The 23,074-nt window shown below is 39.7% G+C and overlaps 2 protein-coding genes across 4 annotated transcripts; one reads left to right on the forward strand and one right to left on the reverse strand.

Moving 5' to 3' along the window:
- Window positions 1-2,510: 2,510 nt before the first annotated feature.
- utp6 (UTP6 small subunit processome component) lies at window positions 2,511-11,523 on the reverse strand. The gene is made up of 20 exons (XM_034883749.1): window positions 11,475-11,523; window positions 11,270-11,384; window positions 10,720-10,804; window positions 10,565-10,606; window positions 10,342-10,434; window positions 10,043-10,090; window positions 9,899-9,962; window positions 9,692-9,810; window positions 9,269-9,346; window positions 9,025-9,106; window positions 8,446-8,527; window positions 8,166-8,344; window positions 7,603-7,682; window positions 7,423-7,500; window positions 6,336-6,515; window positions 4,522-4,602; window positions 4,042-4,151; window positions 3,824-3,890; window positions 3,489-3,561; window positions 2,511-3,140 (listed from the first exon to the last, which is right to left on the reverse strand). The coding sequence occupies exons 2-20, from the start codon at window positions 11,359-11,361 to the stop codon at window positions 2,986-2,988; spliced, it is 1,788 nt and encodes a 595-aa protein (XP_034739640.1). The 5' UTR covers window positions 11,362-11,384; window positions 11,475-11,523; the 3' UTR covers window positions 2,511-2,985.
- Window positions 11,524-12,550: 1,027 nt separating this feature from the next.
- On the forward strand, window positions 12,551-22,971 carry suz12b (SUZ12 polycomb repressive complex 2 subunit b). Of its 3 annotated transcripts, none has more exons than XM_034883737.1 (17): window positions 12,551-12,881; window positions 13,142-13,286; window positions 13,895-13,941; window positions 14,028-14,092; window positions 14,277-14,345; window positions 14,512-14,561; window positions 15,404-15,489; window positions 15,577-15,808; window positions 16,071-16,176; window positions 16,260-16,365; window positions 16,494-16,671; window positions 18,010-18,098; window positions 18,438-18,581; window positions 19,436-19,593; window positions 20,177-20,375; window positions 21,455-21,528; window positions 21,901-22,971. In XM_034883737.1, the coding sequence occupies exons 1-17, from the start codon at window positions 12,867-12,869 to the stop codon at window positions 22,211-22,213; spliced, it is 2,076 nt and encodes a 691-aa protein (XP_034739628.1). In that variant the 5' UTR covers window positions 12,551-12,866; the 3' UTR covers window positions 22,214-22,971. The 3 variants fall into 3 exon arrangements, with proteins under 3 accessions (XP_034739628.1, XP_034739610.1, XP_034739619.1); XM_034883719.1 differs by having other exon boundaries at window positions 12,552-12,881; window positions 21,455-21,534; XM_034883728.1 differs by having other exon boundaries at window positions 12,552-12,881; window positions 18,013-18,098; window positions 21,455-21,534.
- Window positions 22,972-23,074: the final 103 nt, after the last annotated feature.

Genomic DNA, 23,074 nt, shown 5'->3' on the forward strand with positions numbered 1-23,074 from the left:
CTCGTGCAGTGTGGCCAAAAAGTGGCAGATGCGGCTGGTGTCCAGCTGCAGCCGGCCTTCTCGATGGTCTCTCCCACTATGAAAGCGTTGGTGGATGCTGTATGGGCGGTGTGGAGCATCGGGGCCTCCATCTATGACTACATCCACACCAATGCTATGGAGGAGCGCATCCATGCCCTGGAGGACGTCATCACCATCCACCAGTGTGTGATTGGACTTCTGTCCGCAGGCGTATTGGTACTCCTTACCTACATTCTTTTTAAGAAGATCTGAAGATGTGTGAAGGGGTGGGCTGTGGGTGACATGGGGGAGGTTCACTAACCATAATCAAACATTAGTGTCCAGCGTGGTAACAAACACTGACCAGATAAACAAAAGGGGAACTTTTACGCATTGGGTAGATCAGACCAGCTCATTAGATGTTGAAGACGGCTCACACTCTTTTTGGCCGTATGTCTGTTACCTTCCGCATTCTTTGTGTTGGAATTTTAAACTCTGGTTGATTTATGAGGCCAACTGCTCCTCATATCTCTGCAGGCTAAATCCAGACAGCTAGCTAGAATATCTGTCCAATCTGAGTTTTCTGTTGGACGACTAAAACAACTTTTGAACATACACGTTCCACCAAAACAAGTTCCATAGCTGCGGTGCCGCGGTTCTGTCCCAAGACACTTGTGATTGGTTTGAAGAAATGCCAATAAACCAGAGCACGTTTGTCTCCTATCTGAGATGCTGTGTTTACTAGTCCGACCCTTCTCCACAACGCTGTGGAGGAAGGTCTGGCAAAGAGTGACTCCATGGGACCTAACACATGCATGGACGTTAAGTAGCTTTTTAAATGCCAATCTGCTTTTTGGGAAAACACATTGAGGTTCATGTCCTCTCGCAGTAAAGGAGAAAAGGATTGTGGAGGAGGTAGTCTTGCATTGCTACCCATCTCCACAGCGCTGGAGTGTGATCTGGCTACATCCCTTAACTATATTGGGATAGAGGGGTAGATAACACTCTGGCTTATCTCTATTTCTTAAACCATACACAATTGTCCAGGGTGGTGCCAAGCCCCAGATACAATGACTGTGCCCTTGCAAAATAGACAGCAGAAGAGGAGGGACACGCAGGCTGTACACCTGGTGAGCAAGACAGAGCAGGTCAGCATGTGGAGCTACAGTCCAGCGGTCTTTAAAGGGGGGCAGACTATATATTTGATGTGCCAATATTCAATATCTTTAAATTTGTAATTAAAATGAATGGCTTTACTTCTAAAAAAGAATTTATTGTTCCCTCCAAAATGTTATGTATTACAGGCCTCTGACGAAGCAATTTTGACCATCATGGGACATTGTGACTCAGCAGCTCATCACAAGTTTTGTTGGCTTAAGCTGTTGGCTAAAATGTCTTTATTTTCTTAGGTTTGTTCCCTAATACAAAAACACCCAGTGTCAGCAGCACAGACACTCCATTATATCAGCAGTAAACTGGCTAATTTGCAATTTGTTTTGAAGTAGCTGAATTTATCAGGAAACCAGTACCCAACCCTGTCAGAGACACACTTAACTTAATTTACATAGAGAAGACTTCAGATGACAGTACGAGTCTGGGCATTGCCTCAACATAGTCACAAATGTTCTAAAGGGATCTTAATTGAAGATAATCATTCACTATTACTTTTGCCTTAAAGCATATTGGTTTTACTCTCTCTGTGTTATGTTTGCTCTAATTTCCTTAAAGCCTGACTGAGATATAAGGAGAAGCTAATTCCCCTGAAACTAGTGTCGAATGCAGAGGTATATATATCTCAAGGATCATTGATAGTGTCATTTCTATAAATATTTTAATTTATATCATGCTTAATTGATATACATGGTTATTGTATGAACATCTCTTACAATGAATAAGAGGCCATTAAGTAGGGTTGCAACACCTTTACATTGTCCATTCCTGCAAGCAGTTTTTAAATTTTGTATTGGCATTTCAGATTAGTATTCTCTATATTAATCGGTTTGAAAGTGCAACTTCATAATCCATGGTTTTTCAAATTAACGTCTTGTTATACCTCACAGCTGTTACATTACTGTAGGTGCCACTGCAGGCACACAAGACATTTGAAGTGTCCTTAAAAAGTAATTGTAAATAGATATAGATGTTTATGGATAGTTTTTTTCTAAGCTTGCCATTGTAACGTTTCACAGAGTACTAATGCTGCTTATTGTTAATTTTGTTTTTTTAAAGGCAAAATGTTGTACTATGAAAGGCGGGAATCTAAATGAGATGATTTTTGTTCTGACTTCAAGCACTGGATCAAAGTGTGAAATGAGAATTTTAGAGGATGAAGGATGTTTTTGTCACAGTAACTTAAATTAACTTCACTAACTTGCTAAGAGAACTGTTGTGGTGGGTCACTGAAAACTACTGCAGTGTGAATCTGAAGTTTAGAAAAAAAAAAGCGGGTGGCGTGTGTTTATCTGTGCCCATTACGTGACTGTCTCAGAGGGACCACAAAAGAGAACACCCCAGAATGAAATACTGTTTTAATATCATAACAGCATCAAAGTTTGTCTTCTCCAAATGTCAAATAAATGTGGAATTTAATAAAACTGGACATCGTTACAATACCCACATCCGTCTGGTATCAAATGCAGCACAGACTGCTGTAAATGTAAAGTTGTAAATTACAGCAGTAAAACACGACCGATTAAAGCTGCAAACATCAGAGGCAGCTCAATCAAAAACATTTCCCCCACCACTGCTGAAACATTTGAAGGATTGGCAGGCCTTTTTCTAATGGACAGAAAACTGCAATACAGGCTTTCCAGTTAAAGGCTATGAAACAATTCATGGATGGGCAGAGCACCAATCTTCTACAGGGCCAATAGGAACACCTGCTCCATAACATGTGCTGCTTCTTCAGCTGGTAAACTTCTCCCCAGTTGTTGAACACTGGCTGTTGTCTGAACTTCCTACGCTACTTGGCTCTTTCAGGGTGACTCATAAGTGTCCCGTCTGAACCAGAGTATACTTGGAAGTGAACCTCTCCACGCTCTCTCCCTCCAGAAACTTCATGGCTCTCCAGTGGATCTTGCCACAGTTCTCCGGCTGTCCAAAGGCTCCCAGCTCCTCCTGGATGTAATGCAGCCACAAATCTTCAGGGAAATAAAAAAAAACAGCAAAACATTTTAAGATATAAATCATGGAGGTGTGCAAGGAAGATTATTGGGTATATATCCCAATTGATAGTTTTTTCTTTGGCTTTGAAATCAGACTAGCAGTTTTTGTGGGATCCAGTCACAGTCCAATTTTTATCCTCAAAATAGAGCTCAGCTCTATCTAAGTATTGGCACATTTTTGGTGCAGTCGTTGTGTTAGATGGAAACTTGGAATTAACTCCTTGATACTTGATTAACAACAACATATTGTGAATAAATATTTCTAACTATTGCTACTTTTCCTTTTTGACTCTTGTTCCTTTAAGGCATTTAAACTCTGCTCACCGTCATCGGAGGTACCAAACTCCTGCAGTGCCCTCTCGTAGTAGTCTCTGAGATTGTTCATCTTTGGAGTCTCCTGGAAGAACAAACAGCATTGTTATCACAGCTCAGGGTTGCCTCGGCTTATCGGTGTTACAAACATTAGAGTCCACCATCTGTACCAAAATTTCTTCTTTTTTTGAGTTAAAGTTCTTCTGAAACAGCTGTGAGAATGTATCCATCAAACTTCAGTTCAGAGTTCAAACTGTTAGTAGTCAGCATTATCTTGTTCTCCCCAGATTGAGCTGCAGTTTACATAAGAACTTTCACATCTGACAAATGGTAATTGCTATACGTACTTGTTCCTTCTCGATCTCAATCATTCGGGTGAAAAAGGCCTTGGACAAGGGTCGGTTTTCCTGTAAGCTACAGAAAAAGAGGAAAAGCTTTTACTTAAAACCAGGCTTAAATTCTACAGCTTCATCACAATACCCACTTCTTAGGAGTTTATTAAATTTGCATTCATTTTGTGTAAATTGAATAAACAATGTGAGCAGATAAAGTGATTTGTTTTTACCTCGTAAAGGTCTTTCTAGCTTTCTTGTAGCCTCCGGTGGAGTACGACCAATCAAGGTAGCGCTCTTTCATCTCCATGGCAACAACCGCTACTGCAGACAGCAGACCTCTCTGGGAACAAACAAGAGAACAAACTGTCTGCGAGGCATTCTCGTTTCGGAGGCCAAAACACTGTTCAGACGTAATGGGCTATTCATCTTTTCTGTTTTATCTTCATGTATTCATCTGCAAGTATTATCAAGAACAGCACCCGCTGACCGGAAAAGTAACAGGACTTCTGTATAGTTCTAAATAGGAAGAACTGCTTTTCCAAGTGAGCCAAAAATGTTGTTTAAATGTAAAGTACTCCATCAAGGTATGTCATTATGTGCTTAATATTTACAAGCAGCAGCTCGCCCTGTCAGTTGTCACCGGAAACACATCACTGTAAATGCTGTCAAAAGAGGTTTCAATCTGAATCTGGTGGATTAAGGTGGACTACCTTGAACACGGCTTCTGTCTCCTCAGGACTCTGGTTGGCCGCGCTCCACTGAACCTGCAGCTGCCAAAGAGGTAGACTCTCCTGTCAAGACAGGACAGAAAGGATTTAGCTAGCAGTTGGTTTTTAATCAGTATCTTGCTCAGTGGGGAGTCCACTTGCTTCCTGGAGCATTAAGCTGCGGTTAGTGTCAATGTCGTATAATATCTCCATCCACTATTAGTCTTACAGCGAACAAATCTGAACAAGACAAGCTTAAATCAAACCCCTGCTTGAAGAATCAACTACTGTGTTTTACCATCGAATGACAGACATTTAATAAATGAGTCAGTATCCTAGTGTAGCATCGGAGAGACAAATCACCTTGCTCTGATATCAGCTACAGGTCCATATGTAGTAAAATAGTGCGTCCACTTTTTCGTCATTAATTTATCTCCATTTCTGTGCTGTGCAAATCTTCATACTCGGAGGGTTTATAATATTTCCCAACATGTAAGTAGAGTGCCTAATGAGCAGTGTGTAGTAATCCTCACACAGCAACTCAGGGCCACAGTCTTGAAACCCCCACCACAGTAGCCTGCTATTCCGCTTATTACTGTGGCCGACTAAACGCATGTGTATTTCATAGGCATTACCGTTAGTGAACAAGGCCGGAAAAATATTTTTCTACGTACATTTTGTAAAGTGAAGCACTGCCATGAGTCCCTGAACAAGGCAGCTGTCTGTGGTAAGTTAACATCTGTAAAAGCAGGCTTGATAGTGAACTGAAATGATTGTAGCTAAGCTGGACTAGAACATCTGTTAAATTGTCCCTCATTGCACGCTGTGAACTTTGCTGGAAGTGATGTAGAACTTTATGTGGAGTAAGCACTGCGCTGGACTCTATTTAAAAACAAAATAGCCTTTTAAAGCTATAGTGGTAGTTTCTGTCTGCCCCATTAGGAATTCTAAGTAATAATACTGTCGGCGCGTCCACATGATACAAGCCTTCCGTGATCGAACACGCGGCCTCACCCCTAAACACCCTAAAGCTTTAAATGCTACATTGCTTGTAAGGAAATTATGGTATTAACAGGAAAACCAACTTCAAAGTGATGCATTTTCTTTTTAAATAAGTGCTGTGCAGTTGATCCAGTTAATGTGAAGAGTAGTTCATGTGGTTTTCAAATTTCAGCAATCCTGCCCATTTACCTGTCTTCTTCAATGAATGAATTAATTGACTTAAAATAAATAATTACACACACACACACACACACACACACAATTACACCTTATTAATCTCTGGTTCACATGTTGCAATGCATTTGTAATCAAAAGCTTTAGTGCCTTTTTACACTTACACCTTTTATGACATATAGAAGGAGGCCACCTGAGCAACTTTAATAATGAAATCGATCATAATAGGGCCAACAGGTGCATCTAATTTAGGATAAGAAATGGAGTGGAGGTCAACATTTTGAAGGCAGACTAACAGGTCTTTGAGGGTCAGAATTGTAGCTGATAGACAGGTGTTCAAATACTTATTTGTAGCTGTATCGTACAAATAAATAGTTAAAAAATTACACATTGGGATTTCTGGATTTTTTTTGGGATGTCTCTCACAGTGGACATGAACCTACGATGACATTTTCAGACCCCTCCATGATTTCTAAGTGGGAGAACTTGCTAAATATCAGGGTGTTCAAATACTTATTTTCCTCACTCTATCTGATGTGGCGTGGTTGAAAAAATCTGTAAATCAAAGTGTGTGTGTGTGTGTGTGTGTGTGTGTGTGTGTGTGTGTGTGTGTGTGTGTGTGTGTGTGTGTGTGTGTGTACCTTGGGATTGACGTGTGTGAGAGCCTCTTGGAATAGCCTGCCCACATCTCCCCTCCCCAGCTGCATTAGAGTTCGCAGACTCAGGCTCCATACTGACACTGATTGGCTGTAGCGCTGTGTGGCTGCCATGGCAACACTGGCCGCTCCCTCAGCATCACCAAATGAAAGCAGGATCTGCAACTGTATTTATGAAACCAGAGAGAAAGTTAAATCAAGATCAGATTTCCTCCTTTTTCTTATTATTTCCGCTCCGCCTCTGCAGGTAAATAAATACATAATATAGGAATTAATGAATGAATACATCTCAAAGTCATACAAGGCACAAACAACAATAAGGGCTCCATCTACAGGTGCAATCACACTCAATTTGTTGACTTTGGTTCTAATCGTATATTTGTGTTACAATCTTTTATCTGACTTGTTAAAAAAACAAATAGGACTTGTAAATAACAGTCAGCCTGAGTCACAAATAACTTGTTTACTCAGCAGAGTTCCTGCAACATGAGATTTTGGCAGCAAGAGGGTGTTCTGTGTTATTTTATGGACTTCTTTAGAGCCTTAATTAGATGGTTAACAATAGAGAGCAGCAGGATATGTGGGGCTGGCATACATAAAAAGATCCAAAACCAAGATGGCTGTATGGCATGAGCCTTTAACCACAATGCCACCAGGACATCCACTTTTTACACTTTTTTTCTAATCAACTGTCTCAGATTTTGAACATCACAGGGACCGCGATCTGGTTCTGTTTTGTTGTGCTAGGATTTCCAACTATGACTAACTGCAGACTACTAGCTTCAGATATAAACACTGTTCTCATCTTGCCGATCATACCTTGTGTTGTGAGTGCAGTACAGTTACATTTTCACTCCCTATGAAATGCATTTGAAAGAGGTCAGAGACTGCCACGCCTTCAAAGACGCTTGTCGGCCTCCCTAGACTTTGACTACCACTGTTCTCAGACAGGAAATAACTATTACAAGAAACATTATTTGTGTGAACTGATTTGGTGAGTCATCATTCCAATGAAGGGAGACTGAGGGCCCCTGTGATTTCTTTTACACATTTAATGAAGCCATTATCTTACCCAGTTCTTATAATATTCCTCCTTCAGCAGTGAGGAATCGTGGGCGCGCTGCAGCACTCCCAGTTGCCTCTCCTGCCTCTGACACAAACACACACACGCACATGTCAGGATTTACCCCTTAAACATCTAAGTCAAAAAGCACTAAAGCCACTGACCTTTTTCAGTGTAAACTCAACTTACTTTTTCCTTCAGTTCTTGGACATTGGTCTTCCTCTTCAGCCTTTCCAAGCAGAAGGCCACATAGCAAGTCCACATGGGCTCTAGAGCGCCAAGCACACAAGCACAGCGAATGTTTCTTTATGCAGACACATCAAGTTGGCGGGGAATATGCAAATAGTGCAGTCATAAAGGGTATCCATAGACTAACTGGATTTGGACATTGGCAGTGTGTGCAAGACAAACTAAAGGAATTGAATTACCAATCTCATTTAGTAATATAGCTAACACTATATTGTAAATAAAATTACATGTTTCATTTGGTAAATCTAATCTTGTGTTAAAGTGCATGCAATAGGAAGAAAAGTGTCTCGGTCACTGCATAGCCATACAACTGTATTTGTATTTTTTTTTACTGCTTTTCTTATTTCATACTTTAAATAACCAAAATGTCCCTGTAGTAAAACGTTGATTGGACATCATTGATGGACTATTCATCCAACTTCAGTCTCAACAAGGAATTTTGCCCTTTGGAAAATAGCCCGAGAGCATGTCTAGTTGCTCTCTGTGTATGTATGAGCACCTACCGGTGCTAAGGCTCTGGACAGCCTCCTCGTAGACCTGGCAGCAGCGCTCCTCTCTGCGGTTGATATCGGAGGCCCGGCCTTTGGCTGTCTGCAGCTCCTCCCCTGCCCCCGGAGCCTCCAGCTCCCTCTTAGCCATGAAATCCCACGTCAAGCTGTCTCCTGTGTAGTTAGTCTGTAAGCTGCAATACAAGGGGAGGGGCGTAGGTACGTTCATGCTTAGTGATGAAATGTTGATTTAGTTCAAGAACCCAGATTGTAGCTGAGTAAACTGGTGCCTTACTCTTGCAGGATGAAGTCCTGGAGATCTTTGGTGAAGTCAAAGATAGCTGCTATGTTTAGAAGTGCGATGACGAACTCTGCTTCTATTGGACAAAAAAGACCGGTGATACAAAGTTAAAGTGACCAGATCTTGGAATTTCTGTTGTTGAAGGGATAGTTGGACATTTTGTGAAGAACGCATGTTTGCTTTTTTTTTGTTTTTCTTCAGAGAGTTTGATGAAAAGTTTGATACCACTCTCATATCTGTGTGCTAGCAAACAATTATCTTAGCTTAGCATAAGGAGTGGACGCAGGGGAAACAGCTAACCTGGCTCTGTCCGAAAGTGAACAAAGCCTGCCTGCCAGAACCTCAGAAGCTCTCATTTGTTTATTTAGTACAAAAAAATGTGTGAAAACAATAGTTTGTGGTTTTTACGAGGGTGCATGTGCGAAAGTGCAAAATAAATGACAAAGTAGGCCAACCTTCTCCGATGCATCAGTTTTCTTACTTAAAATACAAATAGATATTAATTGACTAAATTATTATTTAAGTTAGAAAATAAAATGTAAAGAGATAAAATGTTTTTTTTTAAAAGCCTACCTTTGATTTTCCCTGTAGCATCTCTGTACACAACCTCAGCCAGTTTGCCACTCAAGATTTCTGGAGAAAACTCGTATTCACCCTGAAAGAAGTTAAGAGCGGAGTATTCACGCACTGAATACGAAACGAGAGCTGTGTGTGTGTGTGTGTGTGTGTGTGTGTGTGTGTGTGTGTGTGTGTGTGTGTGTGTGTGTGTGTGTGTGGACTTTTTAGACTGTTGGTGTTTCATTTGTGGAAGACTCACCAGGTCCATCTCAGCTTTTTCCAGCTCTTTCTTCTGCTTCCTCAGTTTCTCACAATGCAGCAGCTCCATACGGAAGTACTAACACAAGTTGTTGCAGACAATTGGAAAAGAATATTTGACAAATATTCAAACACTCTTAGTTAGTCAAAACTAACTCTCGGTTAGTCACTCTTCAAACAGCAACTAACGCCCCTTTTTAAAGGAATTTCATTCAAGCAAACCAGTGAACAAAGTTTCTCTTTACAGGTTTTATTGTTTAAAAATGGAAGTGTTAATTGGATATAGTAAAAAAAAAAACTTATATTTTGCTTCTTTTACATTTTGAGAGACATTTAGAATAGATAAAAATGTGTGATTAATTGCGAGTTAACTATGACATTTGTGCAATAAACTGCAATGGTTTGAAAGCACTACTTCTTTTACCTCCTGGTAGACTTTCTTGTTGTCAGGATGGAAGCGCAGAGCCCTTAGAAACAGGTGTCTGGCACTTTCAGAGGAATTTCTATCCTCCAACTCATTCTTGGCTGCCATTATCCAAAGGGCTTAAAAGAGAGAGAATAACAAAGTCCCTATTAATTACAGCTAATACTGTCAGTGTTACAAATGATTGAAAAGTAAAATCTTTTGTACCTGGTTTGTCGGGGTGTATAGCAAGCATGGCTGAGAAGACTTTGCTGATCTGGCCTTTGGTGGCCTGAGGAGAAACACAAGAACATTATTAGCATAAGAAGACCAAGTGTTTGCTCTAAAGCAAATGGTGAGATCATTACATACCCATTTCTTACAGAAAGCAACATGTGAGAGCCACAGCTGCACATCATCCTGTGGGGAAACGAGGCATTTGACTGCTCAGTTATGTGTACAATGATTCAGTCTGTTAAAACTAACTACACATTGTATTTTAAAGGAAAAGGTGAGGGGAAAACAAAACGAAAAATATAATTACTGAACTACTATGTTCTTAAAAAGAATCATAATTAGTTTGATCAACAACAAAAAAATCAAGTCAAGACAATTTGATTATTTCAATGATACACTGCAAAAGTACAATTTAAAAGCTTTTTATACAGTACCTTCCACTTATTTGTTGCTCTTCTGAAGACACTATTTATTCTATGGATGACGGGGAACTCAATTTCTTCTTTTTTGAACTGATAATGAATGTGCTGCAAAAGCAAAGTTGGGCACGGTCAAACGATACAACATTATCGGAAAGTAATCATGTTTGTCACTCACTCAATTTGTTTTGCACGTACAGTATGTTAAAAGTTTAACCACTAGAATATCGCCACTTACCGCTCTTCTCTTCTTGATCAGTTCTAAAACATTGATTTCATACTGTAATTAAACACAAGTTTTGAAGTTAGTGTTTAAAACATATCACTCGCAGCTGTTATTTCTTTATTATTTAAAAAAGGATGGAGGATCAAGGAAAGATTAAGGCCCCCTACCTGAATGTATGCAATGAAGTCCTCTTTGTTTACGATCAACCTGTGGAGCTTGTATTCCAGGGCAGTTGCTCTCTTGATTATGGCTCTGAAAAAGTGAAAAAATAAACACTAAAATGGAAATGGGATAATCAAAACTTGAATTAGCCTACTGTGCCTGCATTATGAAGTATGTATGTATGTATGTATGTACAGTATGTATGAATGTCTGTGTGTGTGTACATGGGATTCTAGCTGTGGATCATAAATTGGCAGTATGCACCCATAGATGTCTTATGGAGGCTGTTGCAGTATTCAGCACCTTGTGAAAAAACGGTACACATTGTGTTAAGTTTATTTTAGGGTTTGTTTTTCTTTTCATCCATTTATATTTCTTCAGTAGTAGTGAGGTCAACGAGACAGTCAACGATCACAAAACAAAAACATTAACGTTTCTCAGGTGGGTGGGGACTAAATCAATTCCACTATGTACAGGAAATCACTTTATATAGTGGTGGGTTTTCTACTGAACGAACACATCTGGAAACACCCGCTGAGTCTTATGTCGTCTTACTTGACTTCTTTCTTGGTGAACAGACCCACTCTCTCCAGCTGCTCCAGCTCAGGAATTCTCTCCTCAATCCGATGCTGAACGATCTCCGCCATCTCGTCGACGCCCCCGTTCTAGTCTTATTTGGTGGTATTAAAATTATTAATGTCCACTTTATAATGAAATAACATGAGACTGTAAGCACTTGAGTTGATTCCCTCCTATACACATGTGTGGAATTTGTGATTCGTCGCTCTTCTTCCGGTTCCGTCTGCAAATAGCTCCGTCAGGAAACAAGATCAAATGTGAGCGGTGGCAAAACCTAAAGTCAATGGGCAAAACAAATTAAAACCAGCTAACGGCAATCCTCTGATTTAGAAGTCACATAATGAATGCTTTGGTGGCATAGACACATCATCTTAACTGATTTTGAGTGGCACGATCTCATAATTATTATATATGTTACTATTTGAAAACAACTCGGTTAATGCCTAATAGAAATAAAATACAATAAAATGTAATTGGACTCACACAGTTAAACAAATAAAGAGGTCCTAGTCTCTGCAGAAATATAATATGTATTTCCTCTTATTATTTGCCGTCTTGTTATCAATTGTACATATTTTGTACGCATTAATTTATGCTGTTCTAAATTTCAGTTTCAGTGGTATATGGGACTTACCACTTCAGCTCTTGACTGTGTAATGACTGTACTAGAAACTATTGTTTTTTTTCATGAAATAAATTTAACAAAGTACGGTCATGATATTCAAGTCGCAAATGAATAAGACATTTTTAGCTGCAGGGTTGTCTTGATATGTCTTAAGAAATATTTCAGATACTATTATATTATATTATATTATATTATATTATATTATATTATATATACCAGTAGTATCACCAGTTACTGTTGTCCCTCGCTCATGACTAAAAACAAGTGAGCGTGCCTTTGAAGTGGTGGCTCCAACCATAGACATATGTCCGACACTGTGGAACGCCCTTCTTATTGTCATGCGTTCTCTCTGTTAACGCTTTTAAAAAATTATATTTTTTGGTTTTAATTTTTTATTTCTAATTTTATTTTATTCATTTTGGATGCTTGTTGCGTTTATTGTCTTTTGTGTTATTTTCCAATTGTATTCTTGTGAAGCACTTTTTTTAACTTTCTTCCATAAAAAGGTGCTATGTTTAATAAACATATTATAATTCTGATAAACTCGATTTCCCGCAAAATCGCAGAGAGCGAGAGCGGGTTCTATGTCATCTCCGGAGATCAGCAGCCAATCACAGCGCTGGATTCTCTTAGTCCATCTTCTATTGGCTGACACCTGACTACTGCTCTGTTGTTCAGTACAAATTGAAGGAAACAACATCGACAATAAATAACAGATAAATAATCAATAATTTGATCCGAAAAACTCCAACCAGTTTCGATATCAAACAATATTCGTGGTAGCTGAAAGCAGGGGAACCTCAGCCATACGGAGGTTTGTTTTTTCTAGTAACCATGCTAGCATTGCTAGCAAAGTAGCCAGCGTCTCGTCGCCTCCTCTTCATCTTCATGGGTCTCTGCTGTTGAGTCTGCCAGGCTTGTGCTGGAGGCAGCGAGGCTAACAAATTAATGCCATCGGCCAGGGTGGGTTGCTTTTATACATGCAAAATATTTACGAGATGCCGATTTTTGGATTTTTGTTATCGTAGTCTGACTAAACGAATTGATACTACGCTGAAATACCAAGCTATCTAACATGTTAGCATCGTGCTTTTAGCTGAGCTAGCTAGCTAGCCCGACTGCTAACGCTAGTATTTGCCTACTGGCTAAGCTAACAAGTTGTATTGACACCATTTGTTCTGTAATAATTTATGTGTTAGCATGTGCTGTTGTTTCACTCGTAGAACTCCGGTCATATTATGAGTGCGGCGAGTTGCAAAGCTAACGGCGCTGTGTACCCCGCCTCATCAGCAATGATGAACTCTGTGAAGAAGCCGAAGATGGAGCAGATTCAGGCCGACCATGAGCTGTTCCTACAGGCCTTTGAAAGTGAGATTTCACTACTCGTCACTTTGTAATGCCACTTTTCTAGTTTAGTAACACAATAATAACTTTCCTATGGAGTTAAACATTTAGCTACCCGCTTAACTTCACTGTTACTTACCGGTATTTAGTTTTCAATATCTGCTTTTGGTTGACAGGCTTCCATAGTTTACCTGGCACTCTAAGGAGCTCCGGATATTGTTTTTTATAACTAAAGTTAAACGAATCAAATGCTAACTTTTTGACATAGCAATTCTGGAATAAATAAACACATGAATTGTTAAACATGTGTTTAGTTTGTCGCGGGTTCTTGGGTGTTTTGCCTAATCAAGCACCACCTGTTAACACACCTTCTTTTGACATGTGTTATGTGTTAGTAATATGGTGTAGAGTCTCAGATGCTGACACAGTGAAAGTGACAGCAGACTGATTAAGGCGTTGGTCTCACAAACCAGAAGCTGTAAAACAAGAAAAGCTCTTTTAGTAATTGTACTCATTTTTAATTTTAGTGGGTTTCTTGGTTAAACTTTGTTATCTAGGAAACGTATTGATGTGTTGGAGCTGTTTGATTGTGTCCAAACTACACAACAATAACACTTTTTTTCTATTTTCAGAACCAACTCAGATATACAGATTCCTTCGCACTAGGAATTTGATTGCAGTAAGTGAATTAAAGTCATTGCATTGATTAATCAGCCTACGTAATGAATGCAATGAGTGATTCTTTCTTTTTATTTTCCTTTTCAGCCCGTATTTTTGCACAGGACTCTCACCTTCATGTCTCACAGAAACGGCCGAACAAATGCCAAAAGGTATGAAATGAAATCGGATAGGGTTTTCAGTTAAGTTTTTAATTTTTTTTTATATGTATGAAGATGCACTAACAGAGTTTTAAAGGGTGATTCATACCTACAATGTTTATAATCCTCTAATTTATGTTCTGTTACAGTATTAATGAATTATTTTTGAACCTGTGTGACTTATCCTTCCTCCTAGGAAAACATTCAAAGTTGATGATATGTTGCAGACAGTTGAGAGGATGAAGGGAGAGCAGGATTCTCCAAGGTAATGAGGCTCTACAGGAGTTGATCTGCCCCTTTTTATTACTCGATATTTAGAGACTAAAATACTAGATAAACCATATTGACATAATATATAACCATTCATATTAATAGTTTGAGCACTTGAGGTGACCCAATTTCACCTGTCCAATTTTCTGTTGGTTCTTCAGTTTGTCTTCACATCTACAATTAACCTTCACTGGGTTCTTCCATAAGGATGGTAAGAAGATTTTACTCAAGCACCTGTGTGTTGTATATTTGTTTTAAAAGGAAACACTCACAAATGCATCGGAAATTGGCTGAGTAAATGTTTTTTTATACTTATAGTCATGCTCTCACTGTTGTCCGGTCAATAACTAGTTGCCATTGAGTGTACATTTACATGCACACTAGTATACTGGTTACCATCAGTTCTTTGGGGTATCCTGGTGCTTGTTAACACCACATGGTATAACGGAATAATGTTGCATGGCAACCAGGTTTTAAAATTAACTTTAATCCATCAGCCAAATGGCTGAGTGTTCAAATTGTACCAGACACTCAATAGATTACCATTTTGGTTTGGGCTGGTGAGTGAAGCATATCTGCCATCCATTTGCATATTTTACCAACATTTGGCTGGAGGATGGTGCTGATTTTATACCCCAATGGCATCACCTCATTCGTGTTCCTGATCATTCTCTGTGCAGAATTTAATGGGTGCGATGTCTAGACACAACTGCACGCAGAACCTGGATACTGTTAGAATTATTTATACAGGATTTTTTGTGTTACATCCAAAATAAGATGAAAACCAGAATTAAATGCTGTGTTGCAACTGCTAGCATGCTAGAGATTTGTGTTGACTCAGTAGTTTGCTTAAACATGCTAATACTGGTAACAAAAGGAGTGGACACTTCCTCAAGAGTAACGCATCCTATATTGGTATAGTCTACCAATAGAGGATTAGCCTTACATAGAGATACCAATAAAAAATTTATTGCACTTAAATGTTATCTTGGATTGTGTTGTTTAAAAAATAAACAAAGTGATTTACACTGAACTCTTTTTGTTGCCATACAGAAAAGCCATCTCAGAATTCAGAAAATGAACAAAATTCTGTGTCCTTAGAGGTGCTACTTGTCAAAGTCTGCCATAAAAAACGCAAGGTAAAGTAAAATAATTTTGAGGCAGTCCGTCACTTGAGTAGCAAGGGATTTCATCTTGCTTAATTAAGTTTGGTTATTTTCTTTTAGGATGTCAGCTGCCCGATAAAGCAAGTGCCTACAGGTAAAAAGCAGGTGCCTTTGAATCCTGACAGTAACCAAACCAAGCCTGGCTCCCACCCTTCCTTACTGGTATCCAGCAACGAGTTTGAGCCCAGCAACAGCCACATGGTCAAGTCCTACTCGCTTCTGTTCAGGGTGTCACGCACAGGGAGGAGGGATACTAATGGTTTGGTCAACGGCGAGGCCAACGAGAACATTGGTAGGAAATCTGCGTCAAACTGTTTTTTGCTCTGTTTTTGCCGTAGTACAGTTTTTATTGGGAGGAATGATTTGAAAACTGCATTTTGTAATGAGATCAGCATAGGCAGACTATAATAGCTCCGGAGTGGGCCACAGTTCGCTGCTGGTTGCAAGGAGTCTTCCTCTGGGCACATCATGTAACAAAATAATTCTGGATGTAACTAAAACGGTTGCTGGTTGGATATACATTTTCTCTCATCTTTATTTTTTTATGTGCAAAGATGTTACAGATGCTCCTAGTAGAAAGAAGAGAAGTTCATCCCATAGAGATGAAGGAGAGACCACAGAGACATTTGTTGCACAAATGACGGTCTTTGATAAGAATAGGTAAGGTTTTAAGCTTTAATATCACTTTTTCCATCCCGTTTGACTATATCTTAAAATCCCTGCTTTTGACCTGTTCTCTGCAGGAGATTGCAGTTGCTGGATGGGGAATATGAGGTGTCGATGCAAGGGATGGAGGACAGCCCTGTCAGCAAAAAGCGGGCTACGTGGGAAACCATTCTGGATGGAAAGGTATGGGAGGGTTTGTACACGTTGGCATGAAGCGTGTGAGGGTTCTCTCCTTTTTTGTCTCTCCCTTTCATATCTTATCATATCTCTTCACATCACCACATCACTGACCATCATTTGCTGTCCCACAGAGACTGCCACCATTTGAGACATTTTCTCAGGGACCCACATTGCAGTTTATGCTGCGTTGGACAGGTGATGCTAGCGGAAAATCCACAGCTCCCGTGGCAAAACCCCTTGCTACACGCAACTCCGACAGCTCCAGCCCCATGGAGACTAGAACCAGCAATCACCGAGCTGCCCTCATGAGTAAGTTCAAAAGCACCGCAGGGTAGCTTGACTGTTTTTAGGATGTGGCTGGGTTAGAAATATGCTTTGATGTGGAGGATTTCTATCAATATGCTGTGGAAACAGCAGTATTTGCAAATTAATTTTATGACATCTTAAATTGCAATTAATGTAATGTAACATTTAAGAGCAGGAGGCAGAAAAAATCCATAGATAATGGTGGGGACATTAATAGTTAACAATTCCACCTTCCACTTTATAAAATAGCTGCAAACCTCTTAATGAAGGACACCAAGCAAAGAACTGAAGATTATTTATTTCTTGCCAGATTCTCTGATCAAAGATTGAATGGGTCATAGTTTTTGCATTTTTCACCCGCTGTGATATTGGTGTGGGATGGTCTATTTGTAACAAAATCTGGCAAAAGGCACTCTATGAGTCATAGCTGATGACTTCTTTAGAGACATTCACTTCATTACATGAATGTGCTGAAAACTTTAACATGTCACTCTTTTGAAAAAAGGCACTGAGTCATGTTTCTGTAGAAATATGCATCTATGAGACTCAAGCAAATGTTTGAATACTCCATGTGAGAAAATGGGAATTGCATTAGTCACTACCTTGTGTATTATCGTGTATAACTGTGTTCGGGCTGTGTAAAAAAAAAAAAAATGCTGCCATATTAAATATGTTCTAATTATTAAAGAAATGTGTAAGAAGATATAAATTGGGATGTCTACAGGGATGCTTAGCAAGAGAGAAGTGTGGTCGAGGCTCCCTTCAGCCCCCAAGATGCATGATGGTATTTAAGCCACAGAAAAACATCAGTTCAACTGCAAAAAAGCCCACTATTTTCCCTTCCTCTTATTGCATTTGAAGAATTAATTTGCAAAAACAGACAAAAGTCATTCTTAAATTAACCAACGCCAGTTTAATTGATTTTTGATTGACGATATATGAAAATTATAAATCATTTCACATATCTTTTTTTAGAACAATCCAACGCAAGTTCGATTCAAATTAACCCTTCATTTCAGCTGTTGTGGTAGTAAGGATGAAGGAGCCAAATATAGCCAAGTATTGCTGCCCTCCCTGTAATGATCTTGTCATTTTTTGAACGGAACCATAATAGAATATTTGCACAACAGAGACCCGTGTAAGCCAGCAACGTTGCGTGTTCCATGTCTGAAAGGGGCTTTAGCAACAGTGATATGTGTGTGTGCTTGTCATTTCAAGTCTTGATGTTATGGGGCGAACTATGCAATTTTTGCATTTCCTCGAATACATCTTGAATGTGTCAAATCAGATTCATGATTTGGTGATTCACCAAGAAATAACCTGTCCATCTGTTCCCATCAGCAGTGAAAGAGTCAGTCAGCACAGACATTCAGACGAGGAAAGAGCAGGTCCTGTGTGAGCCGCGGCAGAAGCTACGTATATTTTATCAGGTACACCACACTAAAGTAAGAAACACAACTGAGCCTGGGACACTGATTTACTAGAGTCTTTTGGTGAGATGGCTTTTTTTTGTTGCAGTTATTTAAAAAGTGATCGGAATTACTGTCACATTTTGAGACCGTGGTTTTTAATTGTCTAGCAAGACTAGCCAAGATTCATAAATATAGCTTCCACTGGTGACCCTATTGGGCCCTCAAATCTTAGGGTTTGTGTAACAAAATGTGACAGTCACTCTGATGTTATGCTAGAATAGAATCATCCATTAACATCTGCTGGAGGTTTACCTTCTCAAGTTTACTTTGTAACCAATGTGATGTGTCCGTGTTCAGTTCTTGTACAACAATAACACGCGGCAGCAAACCGAGGCAAGAGATGATCTTCACTGTCCCTGGTGTACCCTGAACTGCAGCAAACTCTACAGCCTGCTCAAACACCTCAAACTCTCCCACTCCCGCTTCATCTTCAACTATGTGGTAAGGAACTGAGTGTGTTTTTGTAATAATTGTGTGTGTGTGTGGTTGGGCTAGCCAAATATACTATGTGGGGGTTCTGGTCTCCATTGGGTTAAAATGCTCACAGCTAACGGTGTGACTGTATTTCACCGGGACGTAACAGTCCGCAGCTGCAATTTTTGGAAAAAGAAGAAACCTGGAGCGTTCACTTGAAGCTTGCCTTCCCTAAGCTTCGTGGTGCAATCTGAGTTATTTTAAAATACCCTTTTTCCATCTAGTGGTTGTTTTTGTCATTTAGCAGCAATTTACTGGTTATTATAAGTTACGGTTATTACATTTAATATTGACCATCTGGCCTGAGCAATAAAAAAAAAAACTTAAATGCTGTTGGCTGTCATTTTGTGATCCTTTAAAAAAAATCTAAAAAGTATTGTTTCCGGCACAGTTTTAAAAGTAAAATTTTAGCACCGGTATCAGAAAAAAAAAAAAACAATACCCATCCCTTTTTTAGACGGCAAAACTTAGTAGGGCAGAGGGATTATGAGACTATAGGTTGTGATAATATGCCGATCATATATTTTTGTTCTCACGATGTTAAATAAACCGTGGCCAAACTGTGTTATGGATTATATTAACGTCATTTGGACAATGGTTTGTGTTTGCTTACAAAGATTTTGGCCATATGGCCCAGCCCTAATCCAAAGCATAATCTGGCTTTCCCTTTAAGAAATGTTCCTTCTTACCTTGACAGTGAGTTCCAGGTTCCCCTTGATCACAGTAACTATCAGGCAAATTTCATGTAAAATTTCACTGATGTTTATTCTTTCTCTCTTTCTTTCTTTTTTTTTTTTTTTTTTTTTTTATATAATCTGCAGCCTCACCCCAAAGGAGCAAGGATAGATGTGTCCATCAATGAGTGCTACGACGGCTCGTACGTTGGCAACCCTCAGGACATCCACAGCCAACCCGGCTTTGCTTTTAGCCGCAATGGCCCAGTTAAGAGGACTGCCGTCACTCACATACTGGTTTGCAGGTAAACTTGTGGCCTCTGTTCAAAAGCAGTTTTCAAATTCAAAGTATAAGCATGTCAGACAATGTAATTACCTATTTTCAATTCCATTTCATTTGGTTTGGTGATGAATTGGTAATTAATGAATTGACTTTAATAAACTGTTCATGAGCAGTTCGTTGCAATTGGCAACAAGGTGAACCTCTTAGAGATTTCTTACACTGGTGTTGTGATTTAAAAATAAATAAAAGTGTGGTGAAAATTAAAATGTGAACTTCTGATATAGGTGCACTTGCATCCAATCTATCCCAATCCTTCTGCCTATACAGAGTCCAATCCGATGCTTATTTAAATGGTAATTTGATGTATCCAACACATTAAAAACCATTGTGGTGGCCTACTTAATCTCATATCTTATTTTAAACAAACTACCATCCAAATACTAATGGTCATGGTTAAAATATGATTAAGTTTACATTTCTGACATGGTGATATCTAGAGAATGTGAAAGATTTGAAATTCCAACATTCATTGTGTACATGCTGGATTTGCGTTCTCCCCCCCCCCCCCCCCCCCCCCCCCCCCCCCCCCCCCCCCATTGTCCTAGGCCCAAGAGAACCAAACCGAGTCTGTCGGAGTTCCTGGAGTCTGAGGATGGAGAGTTGGAGCAGCAGAGGACCTACGTCAGCGGACACAACCGCCTCTACTTCCACAGTGACAGCTGCATGCCCCTGCGGCCCCAGGAGATGGAGGAGGACAGCGAGGACGAGAGAGATCCAGAGTGGCTCAGAGAGAAGACTGCCACGGTGAGCAGCCCATTACTCATTGTGTCTTACTTCACTGTTGGAAGTTGTCAAACCACTTATGGAGACACCCATACATGTCCATATCTTGAGTTACTCCCACTAACTGAAGCGTCCAGAGAATCTCAGCTTGGCTGACTAGAGAGGCGGTGATTAAAGGTTTTGGTTAAGACTGAAATGGTTCACCATGTTGGTTAAATGTGTTTCAATTTAAGGAGAACATAAGAGTCTATTTTACATCCTGTCGGTACGCAAAAAGACAGCTCATCAATTGTATTGGTTTGGCTGTCCTCTTGTAACACAATGTACACTTTAGCTTACATCATAATGCTTTACAGAGATACTTGAGATTGGCTGAAAGCACAGCACTATGACTGGAAAACTGTATCTTGTGTAGTTGGTCATCAGTTACTGTATGATTGATTCAGCCTGAAATCAATAAAAACTGAATACAGGTCTGTTTACTTCATTAATATAAGTAGCAAGAGCTCAGTAAGGAAATCAAACCAAAGAAAAATATTTACTAATCTGCTGAATTACAATCACTCTTGCAATGTTGTTTAAATGGAATGTGGTAGGAAAAGTAATCCTGAGGTGCCCATAGAATATTATATTGAATGGGAGGTGAAAATGAAGTATAGGAATACTGATGTTGGTGTTTGATTACCACGGCAACAGCGTCAAAGCCTTTGGGTCAGCCCTGCTCACCATAAATAACTTTAAGGGTGCTCGGAGGAAAAATAATTGCAAAATTGAACACTTCTTCATCTTGCTCTTGTGCAACGTTTGCATCACTTCAGTATTGATTTCCAGAACCTGCTAACATTACTTGCTGTAGTCGCTATCAATACTTTAGTAAAGTCACATTAGGGCAAACAGGAAAGGCCTAAAATGAATTGATCATCATTAAAGTTGTTCTGTTGCTTTCAAGACCAAACTTCATTACAATCTGATCACAGGCGTTGGAGTAATTGCTGACATCACAGCAAAGGTTTTAAATCTGACATAAATGATAGTGTTAGGGGCCATGGTGCCAAGGTATTCCATCACTTTTAATTGTATTGTTTTCTTTTTACTTACAGCAACTGGATGAGTTCACAGATGTCAATGAGGGAGAGAAAGAAGTGATGAAGTTATGGAACCTGCACGTCATGAAGTATGGGTATGTGGGATATGGTAGACATTACTCCATGGTCATACAGTATTCATGGAGCAATATAAGGGTTGGGTAATGTGTGTATTCATGCAGTTTTATTTGTGATGGTTAACTTGCCTAAGCTCTGAAGAGAATTATGTCGCTGTAGAAAAGCAGAAATGACGCACTGTCAAACGGGAAGGTTGCTACAGATAGAAACCAAATCCAAAGAATTTCGATCCACTTATAATCCCTCACACGTAAAATATACCTCTTGGAGCTGTGGCATTAGTTTAGTCAAAAATCCATTAGTTGTATTGTAGTTACAGCTACTCTTGTCCCATCAGTCGATTGAAACTCTAGAGACTAAGTTCTCTCCATTTTCCCCTGTAGATTCATAGCAGACAACCAGATGAATCAGGCCATCATGCTGTTTGCGGAGAACACTGGTGCTCACATCATTCGCCGCAACCTCTGTCGCAACTTCCTCCTGCATCTGGTCAGCATGCACGACTTCAACCTGGTAAGCACAGCCACTATTGACCGCGCCATGGCTCGTCTGCGACAGATCCAAGAAGAGCTTCCAGACACCGAGGAGCCGCAGCAGGACCATACTGTGGTATCAGCAGGATCCTACAACGGCAATGCCGTCACCTCCACTGGAGGGAAGCAGGGCAAGAGGACAAAAAGCTCACTAACGGACTGATGTAGGACAGACGAAACGACGACTGTTTTGTTTCCTTCTTCAATGAACATTACCAACCCTTTGGTGCTTAGATATGTGGGAGAACTGGTCTGTGCAGAATCTGACCTGAAGCAGACCAGTATACAAGGTAAACAAGTTTTTTTGGAACTTGAGAACTGAACCAAATATGAACAATATAAAAGTAAGTCGCCCACATTTACAAACCAGGGATTTGAGGTCTGGGTGATGTAAGTTGAACCTACTAAAGATGCATTTTGTAGGAGCCGCTGAAGTCTTTGGGGGAGAGATTGAACAAACTGTCTTTTGATGTGGACAACTGTATCAAGACTACAGTTAAAACTGTACTGGTAACATTGTCACTCTTGATGATTTGTACACATACACAATAACCTTGTTGACAACTTATCCTTTTAGCTGATTATTTTAGCACTTGGTGTTTGTATTTAGAAATCTTACCTTGAATTTTTTTTTTTCTTCAATTTATGCTGCGCCAATTGTTAAATGCAGCTTCTGTCGGTGGAGAAATTTTAGTGGGTCTGATTTCACTGTTGTGAATGACATTTAATTTGAAGGGTCCTACAGTAACCGTAAAAATCTACACTATTGGCATCAATGTCTAGAGTATATAAAGCCTGTAAGGCTTGTTAGGCCCCGAAATGAATGAATTGTGGGTTTTTCTGGTAGGTTGCCATGGCAATAGTGATGTACTGTATACTTTGATTCCTGAACAAAAGAATAAATTCTGATTTGGGTCCATGTTAAAACTCTTCATCACCCCCTAAAGGCCATTTTTATGCTTCTGTGGAGGCTCTACGCACAGCTTTTATCATAGCCTACATAGGTGGCCTGGGTTGTTCGGGG

This window comes from Etheostoma cragini, chromosome 2 (genome assembly GCF_013103735.1).
Source record: "Etheostoma cragini isolate CJK2018 chromosome 2, CSU_Ecrag_1.0, whole genome shotgun sequence".
NCBI lineage: Eukaryota > Metazoa > Chordata > Actinopteri > Perciformes > Percidae > Etheostoma > Etheostoma cragini.

Coding starts and splice junctions, on each gene's coding strand:
- utp6 (XM_034883749.1), bottom strand. CDS start 11,361: ATGGCGGAGATCGTTCAGCATCGGATTGAGGAGAGAATTCCTGAGCTG. Junction 10,435..10,564: donor TGATCAAGAAGAGAAGAGCG/GTAAGTGGCGAT, acceptor TTGCTTTTGCAG/CACATTCATTATCAGTTCAA. Junction 9,963..10,042: donor TTGCTTTCTGTAAGAAATGG/GTATGTAATGAT, acceptor GTTTCTCCTCAG/GCCACCAAAGGCCAGATCAG.
- suz12b (XM_034883719.1), top strand. Junction 13,287..13,894: donor GTTCCTACAGGCCTTTGAAA/GTGAGATTTCAC, acceptor TTCTATTTTCAG/AACCAACTCAGATATACAGA. Junction 13,942..14,027: donor GCACTAGGAATTTGATTGCA/GTAAGTGAATTA, acceptor TTTCCTTTTCAG/CCCGTATTTTTGCACAGGAC.